The 25,792-nt window shown below is 50.8% G+C and overlaps 1 protein-coding gene and 2 non-coding genes across 3 annotated transcripts; 2 read left to right on the forward strand and 1 right to left on the reverse strand.

Moving 5' to 3' along the window:
- Positions 1–943: 943 nt before the first annotated feature.
- Positions 944–24,020, reverse strand: ALOXE3 (arachidonate lipoxygenase 3). Its single transcript, XM_010362416.2, has 15 exons — positions 23,384–24,020; positions 22,309–22,513; positions 21,159–21,240; positions 20,523–20,642; positions 20,070–20,195; positions 17,716–17,819; positions 16,984–17,156; positions 16,009–16,152; positions 15,716–15,919; positions 15,540–15,626; positions 14,784–14,953; positions 14,071–14,192; positions 7,309–7,409; positions 6,553–6,723; positions 944–1,837 (listed from the first exon to the last, which is right to left on the reverse strand). Exons 1-15 carry the CDS (start codon positions 23,993–23,995, stop codon positions 1,658–1,660), a joined length of 2,601 nt encoding a protein of 866 aa, XP_010360718.2. The 5' UTR covers positions 23,996–24,020; the 3' UTR covers positions 944–1,657.
- Positions 24,021–24,690: 670 nt separating this feature from the next.
- Positions 24,691–24,763, forward strand: TRNAK-UUU. Its single transcript has one exon. It is a non-coding gene; the product is annotated as a tRNA-Lys (tRNA).
- Positions 24,764–25,285: 522 nt separating this feature from the next.
- Positions 25,286–25,357, forward strand: TRNAQ-CUG. The gene has a single exon. It is a non-coding gene; the product is annotated as a tRNA-Gln (tRNA).
- Positions 25,358–25,792: the final 435 nt, after the last annotated feature.

The raw sequence follows: 25,792 nt of genomic DNA on the forward strand, positions 1-25,792 counted from the left end.
TGATCCCGCTACCACTGGCACCACAGGGATGGGGGAGCAGTTACCCTGTCATTGTCCAAAGACACTGTGATCCCGCCAGAGAGAGGCCATGACCAGGGTTGGGTCAGGCACAGAATTTGACTCAGGTGGCAGAGGAAGGAAGGAAGGTGGGCTGGATCTGAGGTCTGGGGAAGCAGAAAACCAGGGTGTTGGGCAGCTGTGGATTGAGAAGACCAGGAAGACTGACTTGAGGGCTGCACAGATCTCTATGTTTAAGGGCTGTGGGGCTGGAAGGGAGAAAATCAGACTCCCCAGATTACCAGTCATGTGGCCAGAATCAACTAGACTATACCACGGTAACAACCCCCAAATTCCAGTGGCTTCACCCGACAAGTTTATTTCTCGCTCAGTCCAAGTCTGGCTCAGTCAGTGGGGGCCTCTTCTACAGTCCCTTGGACACACAAGCAAGTGCCATCTCAACATGTGCTTCCGGAAGGGAGAGGCAAAGAGAAGGAAATCAGGGGTCTCCATGCTGGCCTGGAGATGACCTGCATCCCTTCTGCTCCCAACTCAACCAAAACTCATCCTATGACTACACCCACAAGAGGGCCAGAGGCTGAGCCTTCCGTGTGTCCAGGAGGAGAACTGGATTTTGGTGGCAACGCTAACAATTAACCAGACTCTGAGGCTTCACAAAATACTTACTATTCCACTTCTCGGTCCCCTGAATCCAGACATTCCTTCACCTCCTGATGACGCACTCTGGGAAGTGAGGGCAGGAATATAGGGCTTGGCTGGATGGTGAGCTGAGCCGGGACACTTCTGTCTCCATATTAGATGATCCATGGATTCCTGTCTCCAGAACAGAAGATCCACGGATCCACTGCTGCCCTCCCGCTGCAATCCCCTGGTACCCACACCCTCAGCCACCCCTACACACACACACCAAAGCAGCAAAACAAAATGAGAGTCAAATATTTTGGTTTTTATTGAACTCACTGGGCTCAAGGACAAAAAGAAAAAAATGGGATGAAAGGGGAGTAGGGTGAAAGCTTGAGAGAAACAGAGATCCCGCAAACACCCCAGGCCTGGGAACGTGTCCCTGAGAACAGCAGTTAGGGGTCCAGGCAACTGTGCTCTGATTCTTCCCCTCCCCTTAAAGGTGCTAGGGACAAAGGGGGCCACATGTCAGACCTAGGCACACAGTTCTTTCTGTGCCTAGTTTCCAGGCCTTTCCAGAGAAGGAAGCTGGGCTGGCTGGCTCTAGGCTTGGAGGAAAGAGAAAGTAGAAAGGCATGGTAGGAAAAGGAGTTTGGGGATGGGGAAGGATAAGGGAGAAAAACTCAGAAACCCAAGTTGGGCATTCCAAGAGGCTGGAATGAGAGGCTGCCCCAAGTAGGGCAAGAAGTGAAGCGGTTCCTTCCTTTCGGAGGCGCTATTGTGCATTGGACTTTGGTCAGCGGCTTTTAACCCTGGATGCTGCTATACTGGTCTCTCACAGCTCAGGGCCCAGTTTGTATGATGTCAGAGCCATCTTGGCTGCAAAGGTCCCCACGTGCAGAAGAGAAGATTCAGGCAAACTGAGAACAGGGAGGATGGAAGGGTCTGGAGGACCCTGAGGAGCTGGTCCTCCTCATGCTTGGACCTTTCTTTCTTCTTGGGTGGTATTTGGGGGTGGTTAGATGGAGACACTGTTCTCGATGAGGGGAGGGTCCAGGTAGGTGTAGGGCAGTGCCAGACCCTGGTTCCGCTCCTGGATGTCCCTCGAGATCTGGGCCAGGCGGCTCTGGAAGGCAGCGATGCTCTGCCTCGGGGCCTCCTCTGTGAAGTGCTCATCTGGGTAGGTGCCCAGGGGCCTCTGGGAGAAAATCAGGTAAGAGGTCAGGATGACATTCAGGATGGGATGGAGAATAACAAAGGACCACATGTAACAGCAAATCCAGTCAAGGTGGCTTCTAGTGGCACAACCCAGTTGCAGCCATTGTAAACACTTGCCCCAAACTGCCAACCCATGCATCCTGACACCAGGCCCTCCAGCACCCAAACCCCAGAGTAGGGAACAGAATGTGATGTAGGAACCAGCCAACCCAAATTCAGTGCTGCCTCTGCTGGCAAGCCTCTGCCTGTTACTTTGACTCTTTGAGACTCAATTCCTGCATCTGAAAATGGATGGGTTGAACTAGAAAAAAAAGTTCTGAGGCAGGGTCTCACTCTGTTGCCCTGGCTGGAGTACAGTGGTGTGATCACAGTCCACTGCAGCCTCAAACTCCTGGGCTCAAGTGATCCTCCCACCTTGGCCTCCCAAAGCACTAGAATTCCAGGTGTGAGCCACTGCGCCTGGCCTAGAAAACCTTAAAAGGCCCCTTTCATACCTGATCCAACTGCTCTGTGAACTAAAGGAACACAACCACATTTCTCATACAACCGAGATCAACATAAACACTGTCCAGCATATATACCCAAGAATATAACTATTACTTCACAATTTCACAAAATTCAACTCCTGAAAACCACCAGCATCCTGGTTCTAAGGTATCTTCACAATCAACCATCATGATGGAACTTTTGCCAACGCGATCACCATCATCCTCCACTGCCACACTTTACAGCACAGCCAAGCACAATCAAGAAATAGCACAATGAGCTCCAGTCACTGCCATCCTGTGCACAGGACTGTCCCTCCCTCATGATCATATCACACAACCAGCTCATCACGACAATGCAGAGGCCCAGCCTCCTAACCAGCACACACTTCCCATTTACTAGAACCTTCATATAACTGTTGCCAATACTACTGATCTTTTTTTTTTTGAGACAGAGTCTCGCTCTGTCGCCCAGGCTGGAGTGCAGTGGTGCCATCTCAGCTCACTGTAAGCTCTGCCTCGCAGGTTCACACCATTCTCCTGCCTCAGCCTCCCGAATATCTGGGACTACAGGCGCCCACCACCACACCTGGCTAATTTTTTGTATTTTTAGTAGAGACGGGGTTTCACCGCTTTAGCCAGGATGGTCTCGATCTCCTGACCTCGTGATCCACCCGCCTCGGCCTCCCAAAATGCTGGAATTACAGGCGAGAGTCACCATGCCTGGCCAATACTACTGATCTTTAACAAATTCTTTTTCTCATTGTATTGCACTGGCGAAGCCCTCCAGATCAATGTTAAATAACAGTAGTAACAATAGACATTGGGCATTATTTTCTTGCCTCTGACTTTAATGAAAAGACATCTATGGTCTCACCATAAATATAGTGTTTTCGGAAATATACTTTTTTTTTTTTTTTTTTGAGATGGAGTCTCGCTTTTTCACCCAGGCTGGAGTGCAGTGGTGCGATCTTGGCTTGGTGCCGCCGCAACCTCCGTCTCCTGGGATCAAGTGATTCTCCTGCCTCAGCCTCCTGAGTAGCTGGGATTACAGGCACGTGCCACCACCATGCCTGGCTAATTTTCGTATTTTTAGTAGAGACGAGGTTTCACCATGTTGGCCAGGCTGGTCTTGAACTCCCAACCTCAGGTGATCCACCTGCCTCAGCCTCCCAAACTGCTGAGATTACAGGCGTGAGCCACTATACTCAGCCTGACATACACTTCTAATCAAAACTCCTTAAGGGGGCTTCATTTTGCACTGCGTTTTTATTAGTAATGACTGTTCACATTTATCAAATGCTTTTTCAGCATATATTGAGATAATTATACGATATGCATCTTTATTGACGTAATGAATTATATTGCTAGATTTCATAAGGTTGAACCAACCTTCCATTCCTTTCATTCCTAGAATAAATTAGACTTTATCATGGTGTATTATTGTTTTATTATTCACTATTGGCCTTCATTGGCTGATATATATGTATTAAAAAAGTATATAAATATATATATATATATATATTTTTTTTTTTTTTTGAGGCCGAGTCGGGTGAAGCCACTGGAATTTGGGGGTTGTTACCATGGTATAGTCTAGTTGATTCTGACCACATGATTGGTAATCTGGGGAGTCTGATTTTCTCCCTTCCAGCCCCACAGCCCTTAAACATTTAATCCAATTGTGAAGAAATCTGAAAGCTTGTTTTCAATCTTGGAAGCCAGCCACTGTGCTATGAGGAGGTCCAACTATCCTGCTGGAGAGAGACCCCTTGGAGAGTCTTATCCTGGGGGATAAGACAGCATATGGAGAGAGAGAAAGACCACACATGGGAGCACTGAGGCCCCAGACATGTGAGCAAAGCCTTCTGGGAGCTTCCAGCCCAGCCCAGTCACCAGCTGATTGTATCCAAGTGTTTCACCATAGCTGGTACCCTGTGGACTGCCCAGCCTAGCCCTGCCTAAATTTCTGATCCAGAGAATCTTAAGAAAAAATAAATATGTCTATAGTTTTTTTATTTTATTATATTTTTTTTAAATAACAAGTTTTATGTTTTTAAAATCAGATTGACATCTAATTTCTTTTTTTTTCTTTCCTTTCTTACTTAAAGATGGGGTCTTGCTATGTGGCCCAGGCTGAAGTGCAGTGGCTGTTCACAGGCATGATCACGGCACACTGCAGCCCTGAACTCCTAGCCTCTAGGAATCCTCTCACTGCAGCCTCCTGAGTAGCTGGGACTACAGGCCTGTGCCAATGCACCTGGCTGAATACTTGATTTCTAGAACAGTAGTGTAGCCATCAAAAAAAAAAAACAAAAAACAACAACAAAAAAAAAAACACAGAATACACACACACCAAAGAAAGAAAGAGAAAACAAAGCAGAAGACAGAAATATGACACTGGATTCAAAGCCTACTTACTAGCTCTGCACTGTTTAACAAACTGTTGAATCTCCCTGAACCTCAGTTTTCTCCCCTGTGAGGTGGAACTACCATTTATGGAACATTTATATGCCAGCACAGTGCCAAGCTTTTTTTTTTTTTTTTTTTTTTTTTTTTTTGGTCACCCAGGCTGGTGTGCGGTGGTGTGAACATGACTCACCGCATTTTTGACCTCCTGGGCTCAAGTGATCCTCCCACCTTAGACCCCACCAAGCAGCTGGGACCACAGGCACACGCTAACATGCCCAGTTAATTTTTGTGTTTTGGGTAGAGACAGGGTTTCACCATGTTTCCTAGGCTGCTCTTGAATTCCTAGGCTCAAGCAATCCACCGGCCTCAGTTTCCCAAAGTGCTGGGATTGCAGGCACGAGCCACTGTGCCCAGCAACATCTGGAATCTTTCTAGCACCAAAGGGAGTCAAGCGTGAGAAATAAGGATATTCAGTTGTCAGAGAGCTTGTGTGCAAGACGGCTGGGTGGAAACAAAGATGATGGGAACCAGTGATAAAGGGCTACTTGCCTGGCCTAAACTCAGATATTGGCTCCTCCCTAGCCCCTTGCCTCCAAAGTTGCCCGTTGCATCCATTCACACAGCCACAGGAACACCCTTGCTAAAGCGGATTTAACCACTGGGCCTGAGGCTTAAAAGTCTTGATTGGCGGCCGGGCGCAGTGGCTCACGCCTGTAATCCCAGCACTTTGGGAGGCCAGGGTGGTGGATCATGAGGTCAGGAGTTTGAGAACAGCCTGGCCAACATGGTGAAACCCTGTCTCTACTAAAAATACAAAAATTAGCTAGGCACAGTGGCAGGCGCCTGTAGTCCCAGCTACTCGGGAGGCTGAGGCAGAAGAATCGCTTGAACCTGGGAGGCGGAGGTTGCAGCCAAGATCGCACCATTGCACTCCAGCCTGGGTGACAGAGCAAGACTCCGTCTGGTGGGGGCGGCGAGGAAGACTTGATTGGCTCTGCTTTGTCTTCTAAATGAATACTGTGCAGACAAAGCCCTACCTTCCTCTCTGCTCTGCTATTTCCATTTGTGATGGAATCCTACAAACACACCAGTTATTTCTCGCCTTCACTCCTTGGTCTGTCCTTCCCCCTCCCTAAAAAGGAACCCTGCTCCTCTTCTCTGTCCAACTCCTACTTGTCCTGCAGGTTTCAGCTTAGATGTCACTTTCTCCAAGAGGCCTTTCTTGGTTCCCCCAGACCCATTTAGGTTCCACAGGGCCCTGTCCTTACTTCTATCACTGGACTGTAAGCTCACAAGGACAAGGTTCGTAGCTGCCCATAACAGGGTCTGGGTCACCACTGGTACTCAGGAAGTGTGTGTTGAATGGAGAAATTAACATATAAGTAACTCCTACGACACGGTGGTGCCCTTTTTCATTGACCTGTATGTCTCCTCAGCTAGACCACAGGCTTCTTGAAGGCAGGAAGGTCTCATCCAGCGTTATAGACCTGGTGCCCAGTGCTGTGTGGACACATAGGAAGTATCCAACAAATGTTTGTTGAATGTTTGCATTAACACATGAGTAGATGATGGATGAACAGTCGGATAAATGGGCGGACGGGCGGATTGGTAACTAAACTGGTATTTGCTTCAGTCTATGTCTTTTGGGATTATCATTTTCTGAAGAGACTGAAGAACCCAAGGCAGTTCTGCAGTGAACATAAATCCCACTGGCCAGTCCTCAAGCCCCCAGACAAAGCCACCACCACCCCCACTGGTGGCCCTCAAGAACCCTACTCCCCTCAACACCCCATATACACACCTGGTCCTTGGGCTCTTGGCTCACCAACCAAAAGAGGAGGAGGTTGTTACAGCTGATGTTCACTTCAGGGAGGGTGTCTAGGTAAGTCTTCAGGGTGGTGGTCCCCTTGGTCTGGGGTGGGGGCTGCCTCATGGACGATGGAGCATTGGGCATCCAGGCCCCAAAGTCATGCTGTGGAGACCCCCATCCCGGTTGGGTCAGGTGGCCAGAAGGAGAGTATCACCTCCCTCTTCATCATCCCTGATCCCACCTCTACCATCTGAGAGGTGATTGTTGGGAAATGAGGGGATCATGAAAAGGCAAGACAGGAAGGGGTAGGGAGTGGAAAGTCCCAGAAGTGGGGCAGGAAGCCAGCTTACTCCTTGTCACTCCCTACCCAGTGTTCCAGGACTGGGTGGGGTGAGTCACTAGGGTAGGAGGTGGCCCCAGAATAGAGGTAATCCTAGAAAAGGGCCTTGGGCTGGCATGCCATACAGAGCAACCTGCTACTCCACCTGTCTGGGTTCTAACCATGAGAGGAGCCCCTAAGTTCTACTCCCAAATTAACATCAACTTGAGTCACCATTGCGACCTTGGACACAGCTCCACCCAGTCATCACCCAATGCCAGCCTTCACCCCACTCAGCTGCCACTCCAACCCCAAGCCTAATCATAAACCCACCCCAACCCTGACCCACCCAAGCTCTCAACCCGAATTCAGGCCTCAAGTCCCTTGCTAAGACCTGATGTCCCCAGACCTGCCCTTTGTAGCCTCACCTGCCCACTGTTGACAGCAGCATGCTGGGCAGAGCAATTGAAGATGATTGCAGTGAGGAACTTCACCATCTCTCCTGGGGTGCACAGCCGGCTTGGGAAGCCTGGGTGTGGGAAGGAAGGATAGAGGGTGTGGACGGAAGGTACTGGATTCCTAGGGCCAGCTCAGGACTGGGGCTCACCACAGGGGGAAAGTGAGGAAATAAGGAACACCAAGACACGACTGCTTATTGGGCTGAAGTTAGGGATGGCCATCACCAAGGTTTGTGGCCTCTGAAGTGGGTCAGGATAGAAGATGGAGACTGGGATCTGGCCAGAAAATCCCCGGCAGGCAGGGCCAATAACAGAGCCAGCTTCAAGCCCAAGTGCCCAGCTGCCTCTCCCTGACTTCCAAGGCACTTCCATCTGCAGCCCCTATTAAGACGTAGTGATTTAATCCTACCCAGTTCACCAAGATTTGTTCAAGCACCCAGTATCCAACCATCCTTTGCTGAGCTTAGCAGCAGAGACCGATGCACAGGGCATGTTACTCAAAAGCTCGTAGTAACAGAAGCAGAAGGAAGCTTCTAAGGCCAGAGCTTGGCTCTTTGAGGAGAGGGCAGGCAAGGCAGAAAGGGGCACCAGGAGCAGAGTGGTTAGTGGAGGCCTCCTGGAAGACAAGAGGGGCCTTGTGAGTTGAAAGATGGATGAGCCTTGAATGGAAAAAAAGACAACAGAGAAAAGCATTTCAGGGCTAGAGAGGGGAGCATTTCAAGGCTCAGCCCTTGGTCCATTCACTCTGTGCCTCACTCATCTCACCCAAGTCCATGGCTCTAACCACCTCCCACTCGCCAACAACTCCCAAATTCCCATCTCTGGCTTTGCCTGGCTCCTGAGCTCCAGATTCAGCCATGGGCATTACTCTGCAGTGGCTTACCTGACGTCCCCACCTAAGCATCTACACTACCTCACACTGCACACTGGCAAGAACAAATGCCCATCAGATTACGTCACCCTTCGCTAAAACCCTCGGAGGGCTTCCCATCCCACTCACCTTGTCACGGCCCTACTTGATCTGGCCCCAGCCCCTTCTCCCACTTCATTTCCTTCCTGGCTGTTCACTTATTTGACTCCAGCCACACAGGCCTTTCTGAGAGTTCTCAAACGCACCAGCACATTCAGAACTCAGGGCCTGCACACTTACTATGCCTCTGCCTGGTACTCTTGCCCCAATTATCCTCAGAACTAGCACCTGTACTTCCTTCAGGCCTCTACTAATGCATCAGTTCCTGACAGGCCTGCCCTGATCACCTCCCTGAAATGATCTTTTTACCTTGACACACTATATACCCTGATGCTGTTTCAGTTTTCCTCTTAGCATTCATAACCACCTGACATGTTTGTTGATTCTCTCTTCCTCTCTCCAAAAGAATGTTAAGCTCCACTAAAGCCAGGATTTTTGTCTCTTTCACTACTAAACCTCAGCACCTAGAACAATACTTAATAATTACCAAGAGCCTGGTAATTATTGGTCGAATGAAGGAATGCATGAGAGGGTAAGAAGTCAGAGCGTGGGAGGCAGAGGTGGGAGGATCGCTCAAGCCCAGGAGTTTGAGACCAGCCTGGGCAACACAGCAAGACCTTGTCTCTACAAAAACATTTTTTAAAAAGGTAACTGGATGCAGTGATGTGGTGGTGCATGCCTGTAGTTCCAGCTACCAGGGAGGCTGGGGCAAGGGGATCACTTGAGCCTGGGAGGTCAAGGCTGCAGTGAGCTGTGATCATGCCACTGCACTCCAGTCTGAGCGACAAAGTGAGACCCTGTCTCAAAAGAGAAAAAAAAAGGCAGAGTGGGAAGGCATGGGGTATTAGCAGGGTGAGGGAACAGGGAGGGGACCTAATTGGAGGTGAGGCTGCAGCGGCATGCAGGGCCATGTGTTTCCTGGGCAGTATTTCAGAGGATTAGCAGGGTGGTGGCCCTGCAGGCTTGGCGGGCAAGCAGCGAGAGGCTGGGAGAGGTGGGACTGGTTGAGAAGCAGCTGCCACAATTCCAGAGCACTATGAGGAAGAATACGACTAGGGTGGTGACAATAGGCATCAGCCACCTAACTGGATTTAGGAAGACAGAGAGGGGAACATGAGTCAAAGAGAACTAAGGTTTGGAGTCAGGCTGACTGGACGGAGACTGATGCAACAGAACAGAGAGTTTGGGAGGAAAGACGAGACATCTGCCTGGGAGTGTGTGGGAGTTTTCTGAATGTTCTGTTCCTGGTTGAGTCTCTAAACTCGGAGGCTGAGAACAAAAAACTACAGCAGGCGGACACACCTGTAGTGTCAGCTACTTAGAAGGCTGAATCAATTGAGCCCAGGAGTTTGAGACCAGCCTGAGCAACAGAGCAAGACCCTGTCTCAAAAAAACGAAAACAAGAGCAAAAACAAAAAAATAAAAACAAAAAAGGGGACAGACCATCTATAGGAATTTTTCTGTAGTTCATATTGCCTATTTTTCCCCCACTGGAATATGGAACCTGACCAATATGGTGACAGAAACCCCATCTCTACTAAAAACACAAAAATTATCCGGGCGTGGTAGTGTGTGACTGTAGTCGCAGCTACTCAGGAGGCTGAGACAGGAGAATCGCTTGAACTGAGAGGTGGGGGTTAACAAGTGTTTTCCCTTTTTAAATACTGTATGTGAATCTAGAATAGGTTTGTATTCATTGGAAGAGCTGTTGTCAATCTGAAGAATGTTCTGATGCGTTAAATCAGAGAAAAATGTAATAAAGTAAGATAGGAGAGTTGAATTAACCTCAGACTGACTGAGGTTAATGAGTATGTTTTGCCTTTAAATACCGTATGTGAATCTGGAATAGGTTTGTAGTCATTAGAAGAGCTGTTCTCAATCTGAAGAATGTTCTGATGCGTTAAATCAGAGACAAATGTAATAAGGTAAGATAGAAGAGTTGAATTAACAGTAATTAGATCCCCCTTTGTGTCTTAAGTAGGAAACAGACAGCCCCAAATACGAAACAACTGCCCAAGAAGGGAGGTGGTGTCAGGATCAGCACTGATCATGATTAATAGCAGGTTTGCAAAACACAGGGAATGGTCACCCTTAAAAACTCCAAGGCCGGGCGCGGTCGGTCACGCCTGTAATCCCAGTACTTTGGGAGGCCGAGGTGGGCAGATCACCTGAGGTCAGGAGTTCAAGACCAGCCTGTACAACATGGCGAAACCGCGTCTCTACTAAAAATACAAAAATTAGCCAGGCATGGTAGCAGGCACCTGTAATCCCAGCTACTTGGGAGACTGAGGCAGCAGAATCCGCACTCCAGCCTGGGCGACAAAGTAAGTCTCCATCTCGGGCCAGGCGTGGTGGCTCACACCTGTAATCCCGGCACTTTGGGAGGCCGAGGCGGGCGGATCACGAGGTCAGTAGATTGAGACCATCCTGGCTAACACAGTGAAACCCCATCTCTACTAAAAATGCAAAAAATTAGCCGGGTGTGGTGGCAGGTGCCTGTGATCCCAGCTACTCTGGAGGCTGCGACAGGAGAATGGTGTGAATCCGGGAGGCAGAGGTTGCAGTGAGCAGAAATTGCGCCATTGCCCTCTAACCTGTGCAACAGAGCGAGACTCCATCTCAAAAAAAAAAAAAAAAAAAAAACTCTGTCTCAAAAAATAATACAGAAAAAAAAAAAAAAAAAACTCCAGTTCTGGCTGTCACCACCTTAACCCAGAAATTACTCTCAGCATCACTAATAGTCAGACAACCTGACATTATGCGTGTCCCAATATGACGCAATGCAGAAATATTCTTGCCAAAAATATTTAACCTTCAGACATGACTTCTGGTTTACAAAAAACATGGGATACAGCCTGGCCAACATGGCAAAACCCTGTCTCTACTAAAAATACAAAAATTAGCTGGGTGTGATGGCACACACCTGTAATTCCAGCTATTCAGGAGGCTGAGGCACAAGAATCTCTTGAACCCAGGAGGCGGAGGTTGCAGTGAGCTGAGATTGCACCACTGCACTCCAGCCTGGGTGATGGAGTGAGACTCAGTCTCAAAAAAAACCCACAAAACACAGCAAACAACCAAAAACAAATAAAGAAAAAAACCACAGAGACAGAGGAGTTAGGTGAATGACATCATGAGGAAGCAGTTAGATAAATTCAGAAGGTGAGTCATTCTGCAGAACCACCAGTGGGGGCGCTTCAATGAGTCTATGTATGTGATTTTAAGAAGTAGAGGGGGAAGGGGGGCTGTTCTAAGTTATGAGACTCTGGAGTTGAAATCGAAACAAAACAGCTTGCAGTCGTTTGTTGGATCGTCAACCAATAGGGATCAGCTGGGAGGAAATGGGGACTTATTTATTTATTTATTTATTTATTTATTTATTTATTTATTTATTTATTTAGAGAGGGAGTCTTGCTCTGTCACCCAGGCTGGAGTGCAGTGGCACAATCTTGGCTCACTGCAGCCTCTGCCTCCCAGGTTCAAGTGATTCTCCTGCCTCAGCCTCCCGAGTAGCTGAGATCACAGGTGCCCACCATCACATTTGGCTAATTTTTGTATTTTAGTAGAGATGGGGTTTTACCACATTGTTCAGGCTGGTCTCAAACTCCTAACCTCAAATGATCCGCCCACCTCGGCCTCCCAAAGTGCTGGGATTACAGGCGTAAACCTGGCCAAATGGGGAAAATTGAATATGGACTAGATATGAAAGTGACATTGGAGAGTAGTGTCAGTTTTGTTTTGTGTGATGACAACATTGTGGTTGTATAGAAAAATGTCAATTTCTGCCGGGCGCGGTGGCTCACGCCTGTCATCCCAGCACTTTGGGAAGCCGAGGCTGGTGGATCACGAGGTCAGGAGATCAAGACCATCCTGGCTAACACAGTGAAACCCCGTCTCTACTAAAAATACAAAAAAATTAGCCAGGCGTGGTGGCAGGCGCCTGTAATCCCAGCTACTCTGGAGGCTGAGACAGGAGAATGGCATGAACCCGGGAGGCGGAGGTTGCAGTGAGCCGAGATCACGCCACTGCACTTCAGCCTGGGCGACAGAGCAAGACTCCATCTCAAAAAAAATAAAAATAAAAAATAAATAAAGCCACATTCCTGCTGAGACAAGTCCCAGGCCAGGGCTAGAGGATAAACAATTGCACCACTCTGAACTTTTCCTTTTCTTCCACTACCCCTAGATAGAGAGGCTTCTACTTTGTTGTTGTTGTTGTTGTTGTTGCTGTTGTTTTGGAGACAGTTTCGCTCTTGTCGCCCAGGCTGGAGTGCAGTGGCGCAATCTCGGCTCACTGCAACCCCCACCTCCTGGGTTCAAGCGATTCTCCTGTTTCAGCCTCCCGAGTAGCTGGGACAAGAGTCACAGGCCACCACGCCTGGTTAATTTTCGTATTTTTAGTAGAGACGGGGTTTCACCACATTGGTCAGGCTGGTCTCCAACTCCTGACCTCAGGTGATCCACCCACCTTGGCCTCCCAAAGTGCTGAGATTACAGGCATGAGCCACCATGTCCAGGTTCTACATTTTTGAGTGCCAGAATACAAACTGTAACATACAGTGGTGCTAGGTAGGTAGGCTATGAAGAGCAGCAATGGGCTATGTAACCCAAGCATAGCCAGACCTCACTCTAAGGAGGGGTGACCGTGCAGTTTTCACATGCCGGGCTTAAGGGTGACAATGAGACATCAAAAAGAAAAGCTCTGGCTGGGCGTGGTGGCTCATGCCTATAATCCTAGCACTTTGGGAGGCTGAGGGCAGAGGATTGCTTGAAGCCAAGAGTTTGAAACCAGCCTGGGCAAAAAAGCAAGACACCCTCCCACATCTGTACCAGAAACGAAAAAAAAAAGAAGAAGAAAAGGCTAACTTGGCATACTGCCTATGAGTTAGCACTGCCACACAAGGCACAGTAATTTAAAAAAAAAAGAAATTTTTTTTTTTAAATAGAAGTCCTTCAGAGAATGGGGAATGTGGGCTTGGGAGATTTCTGAGTCTGGAAATCAGCTACAGAGCAGAAACAAAAGAAACATTCATTCCATTAGAGAGGGGTAGAGACGAGTCAGAGATCCAGGATAAGCTAAGAGGTGGGGAAAAGCCGGGACCTGGGAAGAAGCAGGGGGTCAGAAGGACACGCCTTTCCTGGAGCTAAGAGAGGACTTTAAAGAAAGGAGGGCGTGATCTGGGCCATCCGCTGGACACTTGGGTTAAGGCCTAAGAGGGAGCCGCTGGTGTCTGTGGGTCTGAGGCTTCTCAGGCAGTGTCAGAAGATAAGGGAGAGTTAGGGTTAGGTGACAAGCGTAAATGAGGGATCAGTCCACAACAAGACCAACGCACTCCAAGAAGTTTGCAGCCAAAGGACTGAAGAGAGGTTGGTGGCTGGAGGGGCCACGTGGCAGGACACCAAGGGGGGTTTGAGAGAAACTTTTCAGAATCCTCTGAAGTCAAGAGATGGCTCCCACTGCACGTTGCAGAACATTGACAGAGCTCAGGAAGCTGAAATGAACTGGTGGGCTTCTGAAAAGGTCAAGGGACTGGAGGGGCACAGAGCAGTGGATGCAAGCAAGGGCTTTGGAGACAGTCGGAGCTGGCTCAGAACCCGCCTTGCGCAGCGTTCTTTGTGCCTCTTTCCATATCTGCTAATTGGGGATATTGGTAGTATCTACTTCAAAGGCTGGTCAATAAATAACTGATGGGAGTAGGGGGTGGCCGAGCAAGTGCTAGCTCATCAGAGCCTACACAGGAAGTGGGATAGAGAGGGGATACCTGAGCTTTCCCGGCCCAGGAACGCCTGAGCAAAAATCTCGCCAACCCAGGCCTGCAGCTCCGAATCCTGCTGCACAGATGCGTCACTGGGATAATAGTAGCCCACGATTTCTGAGACAAAGCTGCAGGAAAGAGATGCTGGTACCACTGGAGTAACCACAGGCTCAGGCCTGGCCAGAAAACCGAGGCTCATTGCCGCTCAGGCGGCAGAGAGGCAGATAGCTATGGGGGTTCAGTGGGGACCCCTAGGTGCAGCTGGAATCTGAGTGGCTGGGCTTCCCTTAAGTCCCACTCACTCCTGAGTCATGGGTGCTCCACACCTCCTTCCTGCACAGGGGCCTGGGGGTTGGGCAGGGGAGTGCAGGAAGAATCTGATTCATGCTGCCACCCCACTCCCCACTCAGCACCCAGGAGGAAGGAAGACCTGCCTGCCCGAGGCCCCAGCCCATGCTTAAATGATGCACCAGCCCTGATACTCTGACTCCACTGGAGACCCCCTCCTTCCCCTGCATCCACACACCCCCAGCTCCTCTCTGGACAGCACCTACCTGCCATTTCAGAGGCGACCCCAAACCCAATTCATATCCTCAAGAATTCCCTATGCTAGGGTATGAAAACACCTGGAGTTCCCAAGGCACCATGAGCGCAGGGACCACAGTGCCCCAGGCCAGGAGACCCTGGTGGGACGGCTGGTCCCGCCCCGAACCTCGCACCTCTCAATAGCCACCCAGATCTTCAGGCCGTCGTCTCGGTAGTGGTAGTTGGGGATAGCCAGGACGCCGCGGGCCCGCAGGCTGTCCGGAAGGCAGAAATTGGTGTAGGTGAAGTGGGCCAGGCCCGTGCTCATGAGGTAGATGAGGCCTTGCCTCCCGATGGATGTGACCTGAGGACACAGCACAGCTCGGCTTCCGGGCCAGCCCAATCCCCACCCTAGTGTCTGGGCACGAGATGGGACTGGGGACTCGGCCCAAGGAGGGCCTTCTTCGGTTCATAAAGCAATCCACGACCCCGGATCAAATACCCACAAGGGCCTGCCTGACGCAGGCTGCGCAGCTTGACGCCCCACTACGTGCGTGGGAGAAGATCCAAAGGTATTTGGTTACTAAAAGAATGAACTGAAAGCCGGGGAGCCTGGCTGGGCTCAGGGTCAGCTGAGGGTGGTGCCGGGGCTCAGGATGAGGCTGCCCTGCCTGTGGACCCGTGGCCCAGCGGGGCAGGGGGCAGTCGGCGGGGGGGCGGGACCTGTGGGTGGGGCTGCCGGGGAGGAAGGGGGAACAGGGTCTGTGAAGGGGGCCGGTAGGAGACCGGCGGAGTGGGCGGGGCTGGTGGAAGAGGCAGGAATTGTACAGGTGTTCTCACACCCCAGGTGTCCTCACACGGGGCTTGAGTGCAGAACAGGGCTTGGGGGCGGGTAGCGGGGCAAGGCGTCTTCGGGGGCGGAGATCAGTGACCCGGCGGGGAGGCCGCACCTGGTCCACGAGGCCCTCGGGGTTGAGCAGCGTGGCCCTCGCGATGGTGTTCACCTGCAGCGTGTATCGAGTGTGGGGGAGCAGGAGCTGCGAGCGGAGCGGATCACGTGAGCTGAAGGCCGGGGACAAGGCCGCCCGGCCCCTGCCCCGCTGGGCCCCCGCCCGGTGTCGCAGACCTTGTAGATGGGGTGGCAGAGCGGCAGCTGGCGCAGTGTGGCCATGGCGAAGGCCTCGCATAGCAAATGCGTGCACAGAAAGTGCGTGTTGTTCTCGTGCACCAGGAACTCAGAGTTGCGCACCCATGTCTTGGCCAGCAGCCAGTCCCATTCGGAGTCAGTGGGCAGGAAGATGGGGCTGTCGGGCCCGGGGGTCTGGCTGAGCTGCGTCCGAAAGGAACGAGGGATGATGCGGCTCCGGGCTGTCGATTTGCACCTGAGCCCCCACCCCGAGGCGGCGGCGCCGGGCTCACCTGGATGGCCAAGGGCACCAGCGCCCCCTGGGGGCTGAGCCACAGCAGGCACAGTGGGGCGGCCACGTACTGCGGGCGGCCGTTTAGGCAGTGGGTGGGGGCCTCCGCCAGGATCCAGTAGTCCGCTAGGAAGATGTTCCCCCTCTGCAGAAGGCACACAGAGGCTGAGTGTCCCTCCCTACCCGCGCTCCACTTCCCTCCTGTTTCCTTGCCCACTTCCACTCCAGAGAGGAGCTGAGGTCCCCAGCTGAGGTCTCAGAAATTCTTGGTGCCTGAATTAATGACCAATGTGGGGTACCCCGCCCTTCCCAGAATGTCCGGAATGAGGTCCAGCTGAGTCCCTCCTTGTGCAACCGCTCGCCTACTGGGACAAGCCAGCGTCCTCTCCTCCTCACCTCATACCTAGTCCTTCCCACTCTCAACTCAGATGGAATCCTCTTCTGAGATCTGAGCACTATGTATCCAGCAACAGCTAAATCAACACATGAGAACTGACCAACCATGTCTCTAGCTTTCTGGAGGAGAATGCCTGAGGGCTTGGCTGCCCCAAAAAGACTGGATCAGCCTCTTCTCTGACGACCTCAGAGCTCCTCGTTCTCCGTGATTTTCCCTGATGTATCTGGTGGCCCTACCATTGGCCTGTCCTAAAATAGCCTTTCTCTAGGCCTCAGCACCTCTTCAGGAGGCCTCAAAACACGGGCAAGGCCTCCTCCAAGATGTCCCTGCAACCACCCTGCGTGTTCACACCATTTCACCAAGGTCCCATCTCAGGCCTCAAAGCCTCCCAACCCCAATCTGACCTTCATCCATATCTGCTCTATGTGAAGTGTACAGGACCATGGCTGCCCAGAGGATGAGGCCCACAGGTGAAATGCAGCCCAGGCCATTTCCATACCCTAAACACACATCCCTTGTCCATAATGGTGACACACCCACCTCCCACCTAGCAGGCCCACTGCCCAGGTCCTTACCCACCTCTAGCTCTGTCTGCAGGCATGTGTCCTGTCCCAGCAAGGGGGCTACCATGTCATTGGTGACAGGCAGCTTGCTGGGTAGGCTAGAGATGCAGTGGAGCATGACGGGATTGACGCCATTCAGGTACTGGTACCCGAAGAAGTGATCTTCACACCAGTGCTCTGTGACATACTCTGGGGGGCAAGAGAGGGGACCAGTTGGTCTAGAAACTACCTCCCTAGATCCTGGTCCTGTCAAGTCCTTTGCTTGTCATTGTGGTTTAGGTTTTCTTCCCAAAAACTCTATAAGGTAGGAATCATTATATCTTCAATTTAATACTAGACAGTAAGGGTCAGAGAGATGGAGTGACTTGCACAGCTGAGTGGCAGAGCAGGGATTTGAACCTAAGTCTTTCTGGACCCAAAGCCTGGAGCACTTCGTGGTTGGAGTTGGGGAAGAGAGTCATGTGTCCCTGATCAGGATCAAGATTCCCTAAATGACTGTGACCCTCTCCCAGGCAAGCAGAGTGTCTCTGTCTCCTGACTCCCCCTGTTTTTGTCCCCTCCTCAGAGAAGGTGCTTTGTTCTCCAGAGGAATCTGGGAGATGCCACCAGTGAAGCCAGGAGCCCCTCCCACTCAAATCTAGCAGTCTCCCTGGGAGGGCTGGGAGAGGGTCTTTTCCCAGGAAGGAGAGGAAAGGGTCTGAGTACGAGATAAGGTGAGGGTAGACATCTCCTGCCTAGCTCTGCTTACTTGTCGTGAAGGTCTTGTGGCACCAGAAGATGTTCTGCATGTCATCCAGCTTCTTCCAGGAGCCCTTGCGATCCAACAGCCCTCGAAGCTTCATTCCCAAGGACCTGATGGGAGAGGAAAAGATGAGGATGAGATCTGGGGGCTAAAGTCTGCTGGGAACCACTGTGTCCCCCTCTGCCTGGAGGAACTAACAGGGTCCATCCGCAGAGTAGAGATGCCTAACAATCCACATGGGAGAAAAAGTCTAGCGCCCAGTGGAGGCTCTGTGGCCTCGGAAGACCCTGGTTCATATGTAACCATCCCTAAGACAGGCCATTGCACTTACATATAAAGTTGGCACACACAGCCCCTATGGTGCAGACAAGCCACCCTCACTGGTGTTTTGGCCTGTGTTCTCCAAGCTGCCCTCTTGTCACAGACCTCCACTGGCTCCCCTCTGCTTACAGGACAGAGCCCCAGCTGCCAAGCCTGACTAGCCCATGGAGATCCCCATCAGCCAGCTTTTACCAACCTTTCCAGCATTTTCACCCACCCTGGGCATTAAACAGGGCCAACCAAGACCCACTCTCCAAACATGATCAGAGACATGCTTTTTACACCGGACAGTAGAAGAGGGGCTGGCATGTGGAGGGATGCATAGTCTTCATTTTGTGGATGTCTGTACTGTTTGAATTTTTACAGTGAGCATTATTTTTTTCTTCTTTTTAAGATGGGGTCTCCCTGTGTTACCAAGGCTGGAGTACAGTGGCTGTTCATAGACACAATCATAGCTCACTGCAGCTTCAAACTCCTGGACTCAAGCAATCCTCCTGCCTCAACCTCCCAAGTAGCAGAGACTACAGGTGTGCCCTACCATGCCCCGCAATGTTATTTTATAATATGGAGAAACATGCTTGAAATTAAATCAGCTTTCCCCCAATTCCAGGTCTTCATTTAAGCTATGCCTGTGGTAGAAAGCCATCTGCTACATCTCTATGATAAAAATCTATCTGTTCTAGGCATGGCTCAGAGGTAAAGTCCTTTATGAAGCATTGCCTGAACACCTCCAAAACACATACCTTGAATCTTTCACACTCATCATTCCCTGCATCGTACTGTAAGCACAGTGGACATATATCATCCCCATTATACTATGAGCTCCTCAGGGCAAGGACTTGGCTGTGTCTGCCCCACCATACCCAGTTCATAATATGCACTCACTAAATGGGCTGAATCAAAGGAAAGGGAATGCAGGCAGGGCGCAGTGGCTCACGCCTGTAATCCCAGCACTTTAGGAGGCCAAGGCGGGTGGGTCACCTGAGATCAGGAGTTCAAGATCAGCCTGGTCAACATGGTGAAACCCTGTCTCTACTAAAAATGCAAAAATTAGCCAGGTGTGGTGGCGCATCTCTGTAATCCCAGCTACTTGGGAGGCTGAGGTGGGAGAATTGCTTGAACCCAGGAAGTGGAGACCGCAGTAAGCCAAGATCGCGCCACTATACTCCAGCCTGAGCAACAGAGTGAGACTCCATCTCAAAAAAAAAAAAAAAAAAAAAAAACAACAACAACAACAAAAGAAATGGAACATGAAACAAGCACACCTGTGGCAATAGGTCAATAACATAGGATGCATAAAGAGGTAATGTGGGCTGGGCGCGGTGGCTCACGCCTGTAATCCCAGAACTTTGGTAGGTGAAGGCAGATGGATCACCTGAGGTCGGGAGTTCGAGACCAGCCTGACCAACATGAAGAAACCCCATCTCTACTAAAAATAAAAAATTAGCCAGTAGTCCCAGCTACCTGAGAGGCTACTTGAAAGAAGCTTGGGCAGGGAGAATCGCTTGAACCCGAGAGGCGGAGGTTGCACCACTGCACTCCAGCCTGGGCAACAAGAGTGAAACTCTGTCTAAAAAAAAAAAAAAAAAAAAAGTGATGTGCCCTGAAAAGTGTGGGGACCTGGGGAAGGCAGGGTGGCAAGGGGGGAGGAATGATCTGACAGGCCCAAGAATGATGTCCCCTGGGCTCCTAAGCACTCACTCACTGCACAAACATTTGCTGGGGGTCTGCCCAATCAACACCCGGTGGGGGTGGGTGGGAAAACCGCAAGGAGTTCAGTCATGAAAGCAGAGGCTGAGGAGTCTGGGGGCAGGGAGAGGGGAAATGGGGAGCAGAAGGGGGAGACAGGGGCAGGAAGGGGGCAGGGGCCATGTAGAGAGGGAAGACTGTGGGGCAGGGAGAGGGAATGAGTCCAGACAGGAGGGACTGGGGTAGGGAGAGGGGATACTGGGGATAGGGAGAAGGGGCAGTTTGAGAGCAAGGGGAGGGGATGGATGGGCAGAGATGTGAGATGTTCATCAGAGGGGCAATGGCCTCACGCAGGGATGGCATTGAAGAGCAGCGAGATCGTCTTGGTGGCTGAGTATCGAATATTGGGCTCCATGTACATCAGGGATGGGATGTCAATTTTCATGGGGAAGCCAGGCAGGTACCGATTCCCACTGCTGGGGGTTGGGGGTGTAGAAAGACAGAAACCAGTCACTGGGCTCTGCAGCCCAGCCCCTTAATTCCTTCCCTCTTTCCTGCCTTCGGAGTCCCCGGGTCTCCCTTACTCCCAGCTCCTCCCCTGCCCTCGCTGCTCCTGACCTAAAATAACCTCCTCACTCTCCTCCTCTCTGCCAGACCCTTTGGGGCCATCTCCCATCCTGACACTTGAATGAAACTGCATTGTCATAGACACTTACCCCTCCTTCCTGGCTATCAGGACCCCATCCTCCCAACAGCCCCTCACTTGACTTTCTTTCCCCTCCTTCCCAAGCTTTAATCTTCACCTGTCACCCTGGTCTACACAAGTTGTCGTCTTTGTCAAGGCAAATTTCTTGTCCAACTCCATCTCCTGAAAGCTGTTGACGTCTACCATGCGGGGGAAGCCAGGGGCATAGATCTTCCAGCTTCCGAGAGAAAGAGGCCAGAGGTGGCAAGTCATGCTCCAGATAAACACAAGTCTTAGCTTTAAAGACACGACTTCAGATTAAAACTTCAGAAACCACCTATTTTCTGGATGGGTGACAAGGAATTGGACATTTCTCCATGAAATAAAGGTAGCATTTGAGGATGGCATTAATGCCCACACTGGGTTAGCGATGGGTTTGTGTTGAGATTAAAATCATGGCCGATTTATGGGGGGAAGCTGAGAAAGGACTGAGATTGGAGGATACTTCAGGTCACTTCTGATATTGGGATCTGGGTTACATCAAGGACAGTTGAGGGCTGAGTATGGACTCATTGGTGGTGTTGGGACAACTGTTACTATTGGCGTTCTCAGTTCAGACTCAGGGTCACTATGTAAGAGTCCTGATCCAAGTTAGGCACCCAAGGTTGAGAATGAGGTTAGAGTTAGGAACAATCTGATTAAGGCTGAGGTCAGAATACAGATGGGGAAAGAAGTCAAATTAGGCCACCCTCACCGGTAGCATTCTTGTCGGGCCCGGAGCTCCCGTGTCCTGTGATCCAGGAGGAGGGGAAGGGAGTCCTGACAAATAGTTCTTGCTGTGGGGAATGAAAATTACTCTTGGCATAAGTCTCTTTTCAAACAACATCTTCTGCAAACCTTGCCTGAACCCCCGACCCTTGAACCCAATCCGACAGCCACATCCCTGTGAATCACGTAGCAGTGCCCCTACGTTCTTTGTGTATTCATCAGTAGAAGGGATTCAAGACAGCCTCACCCCCAAATTATAACAACCTTCCTAATTGTTGGCATGTGTATCTCCCCTCCAGACTATAAACTCCTTGAGGGCAGAAGTCGTATTTTTTTTTTTTTTTTCTGTATTCCCAGCTTCTAGCATGGTGCCTGGCCCATGTGTATAAGATGCACTTGGTAAATGACTGATGAACAAATATATTTTGTGTAGCTGTGGATGGATGTGCTGTGGTGATGGATGAGAGTTTATAGTGAGGTATGTGGGAAACTTATTATGGACCATGGGGTAATATTCACTTGCCTCACTTTGACCTAGAATATCCCTCCTTCATCCTGAGCCTCCTCCCAACACCAAGAGCAGCCCTACTGTTGCCTCTCCAGATCAGACAGCTCTGGAAGTTGAAGATGCTCAAGCCCAGCATCCATGGAATCCAGAAATTCAACAAGGAATCTTAGCAGCACCTCTCAGGGTCTTCATCCACACTGGAAAAGCTAGTAGTAGGGGAGGGAACAGGGCCTCTCCAGCTAAAATCTTTAAGCAGCCAGGGCTTCTCCACCTGTTAAAATCTAATGACTCAATATGCGGATTAGTTCCTCTCTGGGGTCCGGAGGAACTCACTCTGGAGAAGTGAAGAGCGAGGCTGTGGAAAGCAAAGTGCTTCCTATGTGTATGAGAGAAGGGTGCACGCCTATATGAGTGGGTGTGTCTATGTGAGTCTCCAGAAGAGTCAATACCGTCTGGAAAACCGTCGCATTTCGGGGCTTGAGAGTTTCCCTTTTTTCAGAAGACATCTACTTGGGAGCCCAGAGTTTCTGACCTCAATCTTGTTCCCTACACTCTGGAGCTCTGTGAGACCCCACTCCTAATCCCAAAAGACACCTGCAGTACAGTGTAGTCCTCGTCCCTGGCCCACCTGTTCCTGGCCTCAGCTCCACGGTGCAGTAGCCTTCAATCCACTGATAGCAGGGGAAGTGGGACACAGTACCATCCGGTTGGGTGACACAGATGCGGCTGCAGTACCAAGAGTCCTTGCGGAAGAAAGCGTAGCGCTCCTTGTGTACACGCAGCAGCAAGAGTTCACCCAGCTCCGCTGAGCAGCGCACCTTGTACTTCTGCACCTGAGGGGACCAAGACAGCAAGCAGGTGAGAGGCAGGGAACTGCCAAGGTGGTCCTTGCACCTTGCAAGATGCATCTACACCTAAGCCTGTTCGGGCATACAAACCTGAGCTGCTGCTAGCCCACACCGGGCTTTTGTATGAATTAGAAAAAGGGTACCCGGGCCGGGCGCTGTGGCTCATGCCTGTAATCCCAGCACTTTGGGAGGCCGAGGCAGGTGGATCACCTGAGGTCAGGAGTTCGAGACCAGCCTGCCGGATGAAACCCCATCTCTACTAAAAATACAAAAAATTAGTAGGGCTTGGTAGCAGGCGCCTGTAATCCCAGCTACTCGGGAGGCTGAGGCAGAAGAATCGTTTAAACCCGGAAGGCGGAGGTTGCAGTGAGCTGAGATCCCGCCACTGCACTCCAGCCTGGGCAGCAAAAGCAAAACTCCACCTCGAAAAGAAAAGAAAAGAAAAAAGTGCCCGAGCACAGTGGGCACTGCATTTCACTAGCTTCCTAGGCCGGCTGGGAACCCTTGTGGAGGACACCTGGGGCTGGCAGAGGCAGGCAGATCCCCTCCGGATAAGAGGAAACCCAGGCTCAGAGAGGGGAAACGACTTGCCTAAAGCCCACTGTCAATTATGGGAGGAGTTTAGGAGCCAGGGGAAGTCCCTCGACTCCCTGTCCAACGCTCCTTCCTCTCCACAGTCCTGCCTGGATGGAGTTCGTCATCTCCAGAAAAGACAGAGACCTCAGTAGGGAAGGTGAGGAGGTCAGGGCCGGTATCCTGACTTCAGCAGGATCTCAAGAGTCCAGGAGGAATGCTCCTCCCGCCTGCGGCCCCTGCCCCTCAGAGGTGGCGCTTCCCTGTCTCCTTTGTACTCACCGATCCAGGGGCGAAGTCCCTGCCCATTCGATCTAGCCGCTGCTTGGGGCTTTCACCACACGTGCCCACCAGTGTGACAGAGATGTTGTCCAGTGTGCCGGCCCTCAGGTAGGGACCAGTGGTCACACACAGGCGGTACACTGCCATGATGGGAAGGAGGAAGGGATGCCCACGGCAACGCTGGCCGCAGCAGCAGCCGGCCTGGAGGAGGAGAGCGGCAGGCCGGACAGGGCGGGGTTTCTGGGCTAGGGGCTGCGGGGCAGGGTAGGGCTGAGGAAGGGCCCAGCTCTGTCTGGGATGTTCCTGGGCTCTCTCTCTCCGAAGTTCCCTGCTGGCGGCTCGGGCTCCCTCTCCCCGCCCACAGTCTTGCACTCTAATACTTCTTTGCTTGCCCCTGACACAGCCGGTCCCTCTGGCTGACTCACCCAGATGGGTATCAGGAGCCTGGGTTCCAATGCGGAGGGAGGAACCAGATGCTGAGACGGAGTCAAGGAGGAGGTGACGCCTGTATAATTGGGACACTGCCCTCTGCCTGGTCAGCGGCCCGGACTGATGCCCTGGAGTGCTTGTCCGCCCAGTCCCCAATGTCCCCCAAGATCTGTTCCTCCCCATTGCCAGGCGGAGATGAGCACAGGGCACCTGCATTCCTACGTGTGAATCATCCGTGTGAATCACTAAACAGTGGAGAGCTGCACGTGGTCATAAATCGCATGTGACTGCAGCCACACGCAGGTGAGTCGCACACGCATTCCAGCACACGTCAAATGGTCAGGAACAGCTCCCCTGTCACCCCATACACCGATCCCCACACGCCTGGCCCTCTTTGTCCCCAGCCTTTGGCACGCCCGACCTCATTCTCTGCTCTGGAGTAGGGCCGGTCAGGAAAGCGAAATACAGCGCCGGCAAACAGCGTCTGAAGGCCCCGCGTGGCATTCTTTCCGCTCCAGGACCGCCCTGCGCCTGCAGGACCCGGGAGCCCGGGTGTCCGGGATCTGGGCCACGTGGGACTGGGGAAGAACCTCTCGGAGGAAGAAGCCCATAGCTCGCAGCGGCCCAGCGCGGCCAGTTCCGGCGCCGCACCGTTCAAGCCTCCACTATGTTCCAGTCCGTGCGTCCCAGCCTCGGCTGGGGCTCTAAGAACGGGAGGCAGAGAAAGCTCAATCAGCAGCAGGTGGGCTTCACCCGCCGCCTCTGAATCTGTGCCAAAATATTCTGCACAGATGCACACAATCCTTTTGTGGTTCTACAAACCTGGATTTTCATATGAAGAACTCTCTTATACAGAAAGAGTAAACACTGAGTTAAGGGCCCGGATAGCTCAGTCGGTAGAGCATCAGACTTTTAATCTGAGGGTCCAGGGTTCAAGTCCCTGTTCGGGCGGATTATTTTACCTTTTAGGTACCGCTCTTAGCTTAAAATAGTAACAAAAATAGTTACTAGCTTTTAAAACTAAGTGGAACAGGAACTTGGTTTCCACAAAATACAGCAAATGACGGTGGAGGTTAATAAACATACTTTAAAAACGACATATGCGAGCTGTATTATCGAATTTAAATTTTCTGGTAGCCACATTACAAAGAATAAAAAGAAGCAAGCGAAATTAATTTGACAGATCTATTTTACTTACCCTAATATACCAAAATCTTATTTTAACACATAATCAACATTTTAAAATTATTAATGAAATTTTAAGTCTTTTTGTTTGTACAAAGCCTTCAAAAGAAGATATTTAGAAGCTGGCAATGCATCTGAATTCATATATTTCAAGTGCTCGATAACGGTGTCTACCATATCCAACAGTAGATTCTGTTTTATTTTCGTTTTCTTTCAGTGACGGGTATGGAAGACACGCAAAATAGAATGTCCAGTAATGTACATAATATTGAAGGACAGCAAGAGCGTGGTTCCATGGTGTAATGGTTAGCACTCTGGACTCTGAATCCAGCGATCCGAGTTCAAATCTCGGTGGAACCTTAACTTTTTTTCTTTGATACCAGCATGTTGCATACTATTGTTTTTCCCCCAGGGGATACTCCTATGACCCAAGAGAATCCGACCAAAAAAAAAAAAAAAAAAAAAAAAAAAAAAGGAAACTAAGACACTACCAATTATTTGTGCTTTTCCTAGCAGGTGATTGGGTCCTATAACACAGTGTTAGGAGAACATACAATAAATTAAATATCTTGGAAGCTGAGCTAACATTTGAAAATATGTTAAAATAGAGATGTTATGAAGAAAGGAAATGTTGCTTCAGCAGCTACTATCAGGTCTTAGCTTGAGGGATGAATGCAGGAGTATGATCTGTCTGGAAGACCAAACACGGAAGATAATGGTGAAACTATTAACAGGGGAATTAATAAAATTACTTTCTACATGTAAATAGGTAGAACCTAACGGAATTATATCAAG

The sequence above is a fragment of the Rhinopithecus roxellana genome, chromosome 19 (assembly GCF_007565055.1).
Source record: "Rhinopithecus roxellana isolate Shanxi Qingling chromosome 19, ASM756505v1, whole genome shotgun sequence".
NCBI lineage: Eukaryota > Metazoa > Chordata > Mammalia > Primates > Cercopithecidae > Rhinopithecus > Rhinopithecus roxellana.

What these genes read in the sequence shown, in the direction of transcription:
- ALOXE3 (XM_010362416.2), bottom strand. Translation starts at nt 23,995, where the DNA reads ATGGGGAGGAACAGATCTTGGGGGACATTGGGGACTGGGCGGACAAGC. An exon ending in GCCCGACAAGAATGCTACCG is followed by an intron (nt 20,643 to 21,158) that starts GTGAGGGTGGCC and finishes TTCTCTCGGAAG; the next exon opens with CTGGAAGATCTATGCCCCTG. An exon ending in TGTGTAGACCAGGGTGACAG is followed by an intron (nt 20,196 to 20,522) that starts GTGAAGATTAAA and finishes CCCAACCCCCAG; the next exon opens with CAGTGGGAATCGGTACCTGC.